Source organism: Strigops habroptila, chromosome 8, assembly GCF_004027225.2.
Source record: "Strigops habroptila isolate Jane chromosome 8, bStrHab1.2.pri, whole genome shotgun sequence".
NCBI lineage: Eukaryota > Metazoa > Chordata > Aves > Psittaciformes > Psittacidae > Strigops > Strigops habroptila.
In genome coordinates, this window is record NC_044284.2 from 24,215,822 (window position 1) to 24,228,358 (window position 12,537).

Genomic DNA, 12,537 nt, shown 5'->3' on the forward strand with positions numbered 1-12,537 from the left:
GCAGTTACATGGCAACATTACTGGGGAAGACCCATAAATTCAAGTGATCCCTAAAAATACATGTGCAAAGAAAGAGTGTCTAGAAATGCCTCGGAGAGGAAAAGGTTCAGAGAAGTGAGTTTCTCCTTTGCTTTTTCTTTTCCCTTGTGAATATTTCAAAGTACCTTTCCTCATGGTATTGATGCCGCTCAAATTCCCATGTCCTGTTAGGAGAATAGTCCCATTCAACTTCCACTGCAGCAATATAATAAGTCTTTTCATGCAAATACATAGATACATCCACATTCCACCAATGGCACTGTTTCACGTTGTACTTCTGTTTCATGCCCCCTGTGTAGTGATCTGTTGTCAGGCACGACACTTCAAAAACTCCTAGAGGTTGTACAAGAAACAAAGACTTGAGGACAAAAATCTATGACTAGTAGGTTAATCTTGAGATTGTATTAACTACATTGATTTAGTGTTTAGAGACAGGGGCACGAGCTATTGCTCATGTAAGACCCCAATTCTTTGTGTAGTCTGGCAACTTGTAGTAATAAAATTTAGCATACATAGAAGAAGAAAAATCAAGGCCTTAGCATTAGGAACTTATGCCCTATGAACACAAATTAACTGCCCTCAAACACAGCTGTACACAGTTTCAGTACCCAAAGGTTCAAAATACCAGCTATTTAAAACTTGTCTCTAAGCATAAAATCTTCACAGGTAAACAGTCTAAACTATTAACAGAATTTTTAAACAAGACATTTACCTTCAGAATCAGGCTTCATAATAGCTGTAAGAAATGTATGTGGAAACAGATTTGCAGTATCCTTTCTTGTTCCTTTAGTTACAAATGTGTTTTCTGAAAAGTATATCCCATGGACATCAACTTCTGACCCCAAGCCCATCAAATGCCAGGAAACCACACTTCCTTTACACATCTCGAGACCAGGTTGATTTCCATACATATAACCATTAATGGCTGTAGAAGAGTTGAGGAAGCAAACCCCACCTTGATTAACACATTACTTAATTCTGCAATACAGATTAAATAATACACACTTCAGATGTAATGTGATGCCCTAGACTGTCAATAATAACTTTCATCACATCAGCAAAACTAGAGAATCAATTCAAACAAAGCTTTTCAAACCCAGTGTTTAAAAACAATCACTAACTGTTCTCCTTTTCAACATCTAAAGCACAGGTAGCTGACTTGACTGGCTGGAACTTCCACTGTTTTATAGCTGTTAAGTATTCAGGATACATAAAGCATCCTGTTTTATACCCTGCAAGACCCTGCAGCCACACAATGGAGACAATCTGAAGTGGATTTTAGCTACTCTTGTGCAAAACTTTCAAAGCCTGGGCCTCACAGGTACCACTGAATGCTCAAGGCTCTGTAAATAGTAGGAATGTCCCTGAGCACAAAATTTAAGAAAGAGCACAAGTAAATATGCTTAAAGATTAGGACTAGGTACTGAAGATAAAAATATTCCTTCACAGGAAACTTTAAAGATGTTTCTACAGTACCAAAACATGATCAGTGTGAAACTCAACTCTGCCGTATTAAAGAAGTAAAGATTTTCATTCCAAGGGGGTGACAGTAAAGGAATCCAGACTCAGCCACGGACACAAAATAAGCCTGCAATGTGCCCCTGCTGCAAAAGAAGGCTAATGGTATCTTGGGCTACATTAGGAGGAGTGCTGCCAGCCCGTAAGTTTATGAAGGTCAGATTGCAGTGGCTATTGTAGAAGTGTTTCGGATAAATAGAGCTGGAAAGCAGCTTGGCAGAAAAGGACCTGCCCAATGGAAAGAAATGAAATGTCTCTGCCACTATACAGTTTCCAAGGCTCCAACATGAGATTACAAAAGTAAAAACCTTATTATAGAAATATTAGTCTAACTAATAATTTTCTTACAGTGCATTTTGTTAGACTCTTGGAAGTCTTCATCATCTTTGTCAATTTTACTAGGATTTAGTGTAAACATCAAAATATTGTCATCCAAGTACCAGCTCAGATTCTCATCAAATACTGTGGCAAGCAGAAAAAACTCTATGTTCACATTTTTCTGTTGAGAAGAAATAGCACAAAGGAAAATAGAAATGAGTGAACAGAAAATGTCAAGGGAAAAAATCTATGCACATAATAACGTATAATTCACAAAGTAGGATAGATGCATACATTGATACTTCATTCCGATAATCACAAAGCTCTCAAATTGCTTTATTTGGTGGCCAGGTATCTACTGCTAATGCTCTTTCCATCAGCAGGAACCACCTCCAGAAACAAATGTGTGTTTTGGTCTTTTCTAGTCATTCTCATCCTAGCTGAGACTTGAATGCCAGTGGTTGCTTACTGCAATGGTGGTTTCACAATAGTGTCTATCTGCAGCCAGACTGATTTTGCTTGGTTAAAAAAAACCAAAAACCAAACACACCAAAAAAACAAAAAAAAAAACAAACCACCAAACACAACAAAACCCACTTCCTTCATTTTATGTATTCCCCTGAGCACATAGGTGAAACTGTGATGCGAAGAGGAGAAGGTGCTGAGCGGTTGTTAATGTGGCAAGCCCTGAGGGCACAATTCAGGAGGAGAACTAAGACTCAGCTACAATGATGCAAATGCTTCCAGTTCTCTTCTTTGACTGACCTGTTTCCCAGAAGGAAGCAGAGCTCCCTTCCTGCACACCAGGAGAGGACCCACAAGGCCAGAACTGGTGTCTCTGACTGCATCCACAGCTGAGTAATAAAGCCAGGTCAAACAGTCTGGATCTTGATCTGTGGGGCCCACATCTTCTGGCACTTTCCACTCATATGTAAATGTAGCACCAGGACTCACGTGAGAGGCTGGAGATTCAGTACCTATTATAGAAATCAACATTAGGAATTTTGCCAAATGAACATTGTTTATTTTATCACCATTAATACATCATGTACGACAGCTTGTTCCCTGGTGCTTGCAGGATTCCCATCTGTAGGCGCACCTCTGGAGGCAGCACCGTACCATGCCCCCTCGTCGCTCTTGCGGTAACTCACACCATGGGGCTGAATGCTAAACGGGCGGCTGGCATTGTTTCGGAAGGTCACCCTGATGCTCTCACCCACTTCAGCCTTGATAACAGGTCCTAAAAAAGAACACACGGTCCAATTACAAGATGTTTCTACCAAGTGATGTACAGGTCACCATGAGCTTAAAGCAATCAATGGCTGCCCGCTTTTCCCATTGCATGGGGAACTGCCCCTGGGCCTATGTGGCCACAGACCAGGTCCCTGTCACGTGGCCTGAATCACATGGCAGCCCAGCTGCAGCTGGAATGCTCCATTCCCAATTCCCCATGGGGGCCCAGTGACATGCAGGACAGTTTCTCCCTTTGGAAAGCAACCTACAGACACTAGTACCAACCTCAAACTTAGCCCAGAGCCATGTCAGAAGCAGACAGGTTATAAACAGGGCTAGACCTGCCTAGCCTGACCTTGTAATTCAGAGCCTGACATTTGGAGACCATGGCATATTCCCACAGGCAAGTTGGGGACCACCACAGCATTGCCTTTAAGAGTTTTCTTACACCCTGGGGTGTCTCTTGGAGGAAGCCACTGGCACCAGCATCTGCAGGAGGCAGGGAGAGCCGAGGGCTACTCCTTCGGAGGTGGAGGGGCACTGTTGGCTTGCCAGTGGAAGTGATAGTTTACTCTCATAAATCTTTGACATGAAATAATTTTAGATATCTTACCTAAGAGTCCAAGATGTGCTTCCTCTGCGAGTCTTTTTTTATGTTCAGTGAAAGAACCATCTGTGTATTCTTTGTAAATGGCTTTCTTATAAGAGCCACCAATTCTTGTCTCACTTTGTTCAAAAAATATGTGAGATTCACTGTGTAAAAGAAATTTCAGTAGTTGCCAGTAGTTCAAGTCATAATGCTCAGCTTTACAAAGACAATCAGGACCTCGACTCTATTATCTGAGGCACAACATTCTCAGTTTGTCTTTTGGTTCTCCCTTCAGTGGTCTGTCTGCACACTTATATGCAGTCCTACATAAAGATGTGCAGGACGCCATTGTCCTTCACTAACTTATCTTTAAGAAAAAGACACAGTGCTGTGCTGCTCCTATAAAGCCAGCATGCTTCGAGACTCATCAACTTTCTAGTCAACATTTCATAACCTGAAGTTTACTCTTCTTTTTATTAAAAGTTACAAATAATTCAACAGTAGATACGAACACCAAGAATATGTAACATCTAAATAGAAAGTGAGAAGATTTAGTCTACACTTTTTAGTCTATACTTTTAGTCTTCATAAAAGAACCTTTCAATGTTTTACAAGCAATATTTTACTCAACCAATGAACTGTGCCATGTCTCTTGTGAAGCAGGTGAGTATTCCTTAACTCACAGATGAAAAATCTGAGGAATCAATGTATTCAGTGAACTGATCCAGGTCTTAAATATGTAAACACAGAGCAAAGGGCAAAGCTACCTCGCACAAGTTGTTTTCTAGCTGAAATGCCATTAGCGTCATTTTTACCAGCTAAGGATATGACGATGAATTCCTTGCTTGGTTCTCTAACTCAGAATAATCAACCATCTCAAATCATCAGAGGTCACTGCCTACGTATGATATTACAATTCATCCTCATCCCAGTGAAATTACTAACATTACAGCAAAATTTATAGTAAGATTACAAGGAAAACAATAGACGTAATCTGGTCTGATATTTATCCTAGCATTAATATTTAAGCAGAGGTGAGAACAAAGAGGAATTCTGTTTAAAAGTTAATTCTACCATGTGGCTTACCTTATTTAACATGTTTATAACGATATTGCTTGGAAAATAAAACTTCTTTAATTATAAGCATTTACCTGTCAGTAATTAATTCTTGTCCAGTAAAACGGTTCACTGCAGATGGGCCATAATTCCAGATGATCTCCTCAGCAGCAATGAAGTACTGTCTTATCTTTGTACTCTCATTGTGATCTGTTGTGGATTTCCTGCAGTCTTTTACATTGAAAAGGGCTTGCATACCACCTAGGAAAAAAATGAGAAGGTAGAGAAAACTAAGGGGAAAGAACTGCACTTTGTTTTCTCTTTCCCTGCTTCCAATAGCTCTTCTCTTCCCTGGAGAATTCCCATACCATTGATGGATATGCAAATAACAAATGAAAAGGAAAATGAATTATGTAAAAGAACGCATGCCAGCTGAGCTAGGATGTAGAAACATGACTATGCTATTTACAGTAGGCAGACAGGTGTTGTAAAGTGCATCCTGCTTGTAAAGCTGCAACTGATGTGGTAATTACAGAGAAGATCAGGGTGGAGTGGAAACAGTACTGTCAGTTAGCACTTCAGTCAGGGCCAGGTGCTACCACGCTGACAACCTTCCATCTAAATCTAATCAACAGCTTACTTGTGAAACTCCTATGTCTCTGCATACTAGGAGGAAGATCTGTTAGCAAATCTGCTTGATAGAGATATAAATAATCTAAAAAGAGAGCTTTTAACAGCTAGGGATTAGGCCAATCTGTAGGATTTATGTCTTGCACAGGATGCTTCAACCACATGAGGATGCTGCTTGACATAATAGCTATTTCAAAACTTACAACCTCTGTGTAGTTGAATCTGTAGGTTAAACATACTCCTTTTTACATCAGAATTTTAAAACCTTGGAGAATGATTTTGAGTTCTGTGTCCTTCCACTTTTGTGGAAGCTTCTAAATCTTCTCTAAATCATAGGGATATACATCATGGAAAAGTGGGATATAGATCATGTAAGAGTGTGAAATTAGCTTCTAAGTATTTCATATGGTTATCAAAAAACAATGGAAACCCTCTATGACAGGGGGGTTGGAACTAGATGAGCTTTAAGGTCCCTTCCAACCCAAACCATTCTATGATTCTATGAAATATAGGAAGATACAGGGAAGAGAAATTCAGATGATCTCTGCTTATTAGACAATGCACTTTCCAGAATATATCTTTGTCAGCAGGCAAGTTAGCCTGCCTGCTCTGTGCCGCTTGTCCAAACATAGAATGAGCCTCAACTTTTTTGTTGGCAAACAGAAAATTGTGATTACCTTCAGTAAGAGACAAACATCATGCCATTGTTTGTCTAAAGTTGAGGCCTTGCAAAAGTGCAGCTGTGCCAATTCCTGCCAACTGATAACAATTTCCATTGCAGACAACAATTTCCTTGATTCCTGTGGCTACATGCTCAAGCCCATCTAATACATTTTTAGGTATTTCAATTACTATGAGAGTTTTGTTACCTAGAGAAGAATATCATCTGGTTTATAACCGGGTGTTGTCAGGAATACTGTAAAGTGACTCAGAAAACTCTTAGCTCAAGCTAAAAAAATAAAATAAAATCTGATCTGAATTTATTCTGTACCTTCAATATGGTCATTCACTTGGCAGCTGAGCAGCCATTCCCCAGGACTCCTTGGTATCATGACAGCATCAATAAATGTGGCTGGGAAGAGGCTGATGGTGTCAACTCGATGATGCCTTTCTATTAAGGTCTGTCCATGGAAGTAGGCTGAATGGATATCAGCTTCATTACCCATGCCAAAAAGATGCCATTTTACCTTATCTTCCACACACATTGTGAGGTTTGGGAGGTATCCATACATGTATCCGTTGATTGCTAAAAGAAATGTTATTTATTACAGTTACCTTCACAGACCTTAGGATTTCCACTTCAAAAGCAGGTGTCATACAACCATTGCTTTATTAGTCAAAATAGAAAGAAGCCCAAAACAAAACTCCACACCTTTGAAAGTGAACCCACTTCATCTGCACAACTATCTGCACGACTAGCAGTTCCTGCTAGGATTCTGGAGTCCATGTCAGAGCCAAAGGTATCTTCTTTTTTGACACGCACACTAAACTGTTTTTCTAAACTGCAATATTATAGTACAGAGTTCAGGGCTAAGAAACAGAACAAAGTAACACAACTCTGTTTAGACCGCCTGGGAAACACTGGCAAAGAGGTTCTTGGCCCCTAAGAATTTTACATCACAACTCCAAAAGTTTAATTGCACAATACGTGCCATCACTTTTTTTTTTTTTAAAGGATCTTTCTTAATCCTTCAAGAAAAAGCCCTGCTTAAAAAAAAACCAAAACTATTTACAGCTCATCTTCAAAAGAGACAATACATAAAAGTATTACTTCATCATATCGGTGACAACTGACATTAATATAATGTTCCCTCACAGTGCATTTTGTTGCTTTCCTGGAAGTCCTCATCATCTTTGTCAACTTTGGAAGGCTCAGAACAGTATGTCTTGATATTATCTTCTAGATACCAACTCAGATTTTCATCCATTACAGAAAACATAAGGATAAATTCAGCATCAAAGTGTTTATTAATGCCCTTATTCATTGTATCTGAAAAAGAAAACAGTATATTCAAAGTCTTTGGCAACTGACATTATCTTTTCACGAGTTTTAGGTGTAGTATCAGTAGAGCTGGTCACCGTTTATTTCTTATTTTCTACACTCACAGTTACTTTTCTTGAGTAACTGTGAGTGTACACATACGCTTACAGACACACTCAGAAAACAAAAGCTAGTTTTGATAGTATAAAATAACTTCACTAAGAATAAATATTGCCTGTGCTCAGATTATAGTAAATCTTTCTCATATCAGTATTTTCACATCCTTTTGCATTATTAGCAGATCTCACTCTCATAGATTAGTATTCTCATGGACAAAGTATTCTGCAAATTACGTTTGCTGTCACACACAAAATCTAACTATTTCATATACTACGGAAAGGCAGCTAATTGAGATGACCAAAAGCTGCTATTTCAGAATTAACTGTAATCTTCTTCTCTTCCAGTAAATTATTTCTCTGATATTTATCAATAACCATTAACAATCACCTTGCATATGTATTTACTTACTCATTTATTTACGGTTTACCTTTCCTGCAAATTATTAACGGCCCAACAAGCCCTGAGGCAACATCCCTTGGAGCATCTATGTGGGAGTGGTAAACTCTGGTTATGCAGTCTGCATCTCCTTTAGCTGGACCTTGATCTTCTGTCACATCCCATGTGTATGTGTACTGGCCTCCAGGCTCCACAGCATCATCTCTCTTTTGCAAATCATTGGTGTTGTCAGGATAAAAGGCACCTGCAGAATGCCACACAGTCACCATCAACAGAACACATTTACAATATGATGTCAGGATAGCACTTGCCACCCTTCAGTGTTAACTACAATTTGCAGTAAAATAGACTCAACATATAAATACAGGTAAAAACAAAACCTTTAAAAATGTTTAAAATCAGGTGAGTAGATCTTTTCCTTCTCTCCATGAGTCTCGGCCTTTGAATCCCATGGGAGTGCTTTGATTAATGGCATGTTAAATTTAGTTTCTCGTTTATTAGGAGGGCACTATGTACTTCTGCTAAACAGATAACAATTCAAATATTTGTAAAACATTTGTTAAATATTAATCTTGGACACTATTCTAAAATATTCCTTAGGGACATATGCAATATCAATGTTGCTGGAATGAGAGCAACAGAAAAAAAATCAAACATTGCTCCAAAAAGTGTGTGTACTGCTATATAACTCACTGTTCTGCTCGACAGAACATGTCTGTATCAAGCCACGTATTAGCTGTATGGCTGATACTTCAAAAATTCTTCTAATGAAAATATTTTAAAGATTGCTTTTGAGACAACATCATATTCTCAACAATTTACACACTGTTTTTAAGGCCCACTAAAAAAACTTTCAACAGCCATATTCTGGTGCCTTCTGTTACAGAAAATCCCCCATCACCTGAGTGTGGCAAGATAGGCTATTGCAAGGGCAAATCATCACTAATCCAAATAGAACCCCTACAAAACATCTTGAAGTGTGTCAGACTTTTATGTCATTAATTTATTATTAAGCAGTAGCCATTTCTCCATTTTAAGAAATTCTTGTGTATTTTATACACAATATATACAAATTTAGGCTTAAGAATTTGGAACTGTAAGTTATCACTATTAAGATCTTCGTGAAAGCATCAATTTTTCCTTTAGAAATCCTCAATTCTGCATCTCATATATTATTATAGTCTTCAGGTGGACTGTTGATCTAAAATTGCCACCTTTATGAATTCGACTTTTGGCTTTGTATTTCACTTTTGATAAATTATTGAACTTCTTAGCTCCTATTTTATATTTATTGTGTCCTGGTTTAAATCTTTATTTACTTGACCAGTCTTCTCTTTGATGAAAGAGTATCACACTCAGAGGAATGATTAACTTTTGATAAATTCTGGCATAGAATGAACTCAAGCTTACCTTCATTTTCCTTTGTGTAGGTTACACCATGTGGATGCAGCGTGTAGTTTCTGGAAGCAAAGTTTTTCAAATGTATAATAATGGAATCTCCAACTTCTCCTTTAATGATAGGGCCTAAAAACCCCAGCCAGGAAGGTTTGTAGACTACCACGTCATATAAATGACTGCTGTACTGAGTGTAGACAGCCTTTTTGTAAGTGCTTCCTATCCTATGTGGTCCTCTTTTGAGAAAGACTCCAGCCTGCCTGTAAAGAAAATAATACACAAAAGCATCTATAGTGTCAGCTACTCATTTTATATTTGAATGGTATTAATTAGTAAAGTCTCAAATGTAAGACCAGGCCTCAGTAGCACTGTGCACAACTATATGTGTTTAGGAGCAAATGTTTCTTATTGTGAAGATTTAAGCATACTAACTCTTACATAGAGATTACACACTAAGCACCAACCTGAATTTTTTTATAGAGATTACATGCTAAGCAGCAACCTGAAATTTTTTATACCTATTTTGTAGACTGACGACAAGGGTATTTGATACAATTTATACATTTATATAAAAAACCAGGCTTGATTAGCAAGGAAACAGCCTAACCCACAAGCTAAGATGAGACTGATGTAGATGGTATTTCCTACGCCTGGTAGGAAGTGAAGCGAGTACCTATCGTGGGTATACGGCCCTAGCACCAGCAGCCAAAGGTGAGGGGTCACCACATATCTCTGAAAACTATCAGCTGGGAACGGCTTTGGAGCCAACCTTTGCCTGTGCTGAGGGACAGGTACCTTTCATTAAATATTTTGCTCTCTGAGAGGAGTTACCTTTGTGGGAAAAGTGCTTGTATTTGCTAACTACAATGGAAAGAGAAACTGCCAGCACTGGGTGTTTAAACCAGTAGCACTACTTTTGGTTGATGCTGTTAGCCCAAATTCTAGAGTCTCTTTAACAACAAATCCTCCTGCACAGTTCCCTGCCCATGCTATGAGGACTAGCTGTGAAAGTAAACCTACTCCAGGAGGAGGCAATCCCAGGAGATACAGCAACACTGCCTGAAGTTCAGCAGCCTCCTGATTTCTCATCTTACACAATGAGAAACCAAGCCAACTTGGTTTCGTATTCCCAGCAGGCTGCACTGTGAAGCAAGTTAATACTGCCCAAAAATGCAAAGTATTTCATACAAAGCTGAGCATTGTTTGAGCATGTGGGGAAGGGAAAGGGAGACCTTAGAATACCTAAAGGTGGCAGACATGAAAGCTGGAGAGGGACTTTTTACAAGGGCATGTAATGATATGACAAGGGGGAATGGCTTTAGACTGAAAGAGGGGAGCTTTAGATTAGATATTAGGAAAAAATTCTTCCCTGTGAGGGTGCTGAGGCACTGGCACAGGTTGCCCAGAGAAGCTGTGGCTGCCTCATCCCTGGCAGTGTTCAAGACCAGGTTGGACGAGGCTTGGAGCAACCTGGTCTAGTGGTAGGTGTCCCTGCCTGTGACAGTGGCTTGGAACTAGATGGTCTTTAAGGTCCCTTCTAACCCAAACTGTTTTGTGATTCTATAGTTCTATGAATTGCTTGTACCTTGGCAAGCACAGATCTGAAGTGTAATTAAAATGCCAATTCAGAGTTCCTTGAAACTCGGAGAACATAAACTTAGCCGAAGAAGCTCTGTTACTGGAAGTCTGAGAGCCTGAAGCTTTAAAGCCACAAATTAAATCAAACAAATATATTATGGCTCTTCTTGGACCGTTTAAACAGCTACCATTTAATTGTAGAGTATTCCTTCTAGCAGGTACACCACACTTTTCCCTTCTCCTGCTCTTCCCTGCCTCTCTAAATATCAATCTCCATACAAGCACAGCTTCATAGTTGAAGAGTTCAGGTGAAGAAGAATAATCAGAGAAGCTGAAAATTAAAAGTAGGATAAAAGGGACCAGCTTCACTGCAGGCATGCAACCACTGAAAAACTGCAATTGATTTAGCATGCTGCAGGTTGTCACACAGCAGAGAAAAGCAGTGAAAGTGCAGTGAATAGTGGTAGCTTGCTGTATTACAAGACAGCTCTGCAAGTTTCAGACATGATGCCATGTCCCACCCTTTCTCAGCCTGGTGCACCACTGGCAGTGTCTTACATGTCGCTCAGTTTATGAGTAAAAAAAAAGTTGACTGCTTCATCTCATGCCTGATGAAACAGATGATTATGGCTGATAGACTGTTGGCTCTCACTAGAAAAAAAACACAGGAAATCTCCTAATCCCTCATCTACAAACTAAATGAGAACTAAATTTTTGAGATCTTTCTAATTTCCAATTTCTCTCTTCGTTGTTTTTATTTTAGTATAGTCCTATTTCATTTTAAAGGCACTGAAAAAAAGGGACTTTTTTTGTCTTGAATATGTCTCTGACACTTCTTATATCTGAGTTTTCTTTAGTGATCATTCATATCTTCAGGTGCTCCCCTTCTCCTCACCATACTTATCCTCATCCTACTTATCGCTCTCACTCTGCACAGGAACCGCCTTGCCTTGTAACAAGCAACCCAGCTCCTCCACTGTGGGTGTTAAGACTCAGCTGTGCTGCTGCATCAGTGAAAACAACCACTGCCAACAATGAATATCTGAAAAGGAAACCTTTGCCCAGTAGGAAAGTTTTAAATTTGTCAAACTTCAGCATTTAAAAACATAACAGCAAAGTCTTCTCTTCAGCGCTGGCACCTTAGCCATTCAAAATTAAATATTATTAGACATTCAGGGTCTTTTTCTAGTCTCTACTTAGTAAGCATTTCATCGCAACAAATTCACAAAAAGCCTACATATATTCCGATGCTTTTAATTAGCAGAGCATTGGAATGCAATTCCCAAGGAAGCCAGGAAAAGTCAAAATTCCCTTACGATTCCCTGACACCAGCATGATTCATATCTCTGCCTTCACCAGGTTTTCAGTCTGTCCCTAGTGTCTAAAGCAGACAATGCTGTAAAATCAACCAACCAGTGTAAACTGTTCTACTTACTCTTCTTCTGCAAAAAGCTGTCCAGATATGATATTGGTATTGCCAGGTGCATAGTTCCACTCTGTCTCTATAATGCCAATGTAGTACTCCCTGTTCACTGCCCCGACTTGGCAACAGCAAGAAACCATCAAGCAACTGAAGAAGAAAAGCTTCATCTTGCATTCATGAACCTTGTGGAAAACATGAAATACAAACCCAGGAAGGGCACATGCAATTTCCCTTTATATGTTCTTGTCTTTCCCGCCCACC

General features: G+C 39.2%; 1 protein-coding gene across 4 annotated transcripts in view; it reads right to left on the reverse strand.

The window, feature by feature from the left end:
* Positions 1–12,537, reverse strand: part of CP (ceruloplasmin) — a 30,704-nt gene extending 18,167 nt beyond the window's left edge. For all 4 annotated transcript variants that reach the window (XR_003992484.1, XM_030493584.1, XM_030493583.1 and 1 more), the window contains exons 1-12: positions 12,289–12,537; positions 9,291–9,535; positions 7,912–8,124; positions 7,200–7,373; positions 6,375–6,629; positions 4,849–5,014; positions 3,722–3,861; positions 2,975–3,115; positions 2,641–2,852; positions 1,906–2,056; positions 752–964; positions 165–372 (exon numbers count right to left, since the gene is read on the reverse strand). Coding sequence is in view for 3 of the 4 variants with exons in the window: in XM_030493584.1 (XP_030349444.1) it covers positions 165–372; positions 752–964; positions 1,906–2,056; positions 2,641–2,852; positions 2,975–3,115; positions 3,722–3,861; positions 4,849–5,014; positions 6,375–6,629; positions 7,200–7,373; positions 7,912–8,124; positions 9,291–9,535; positions 12,289–12,443 (2,273 nt within the window). In the remaining variant the exon portion in view is untranslated. The remainder of the gene's footprint in view (positions 1–164; positions 373–751; positions 965–1,905; positions 2,057–2,640; positions 2,853–2,974; positions 3,116–3,721; positions 3,862–4,848; positions 5,015–6,374; positions 6,630–7,199; positions 7,374–7,911; positions 8,125–9,290; positions 9,536–12,288) is intronic.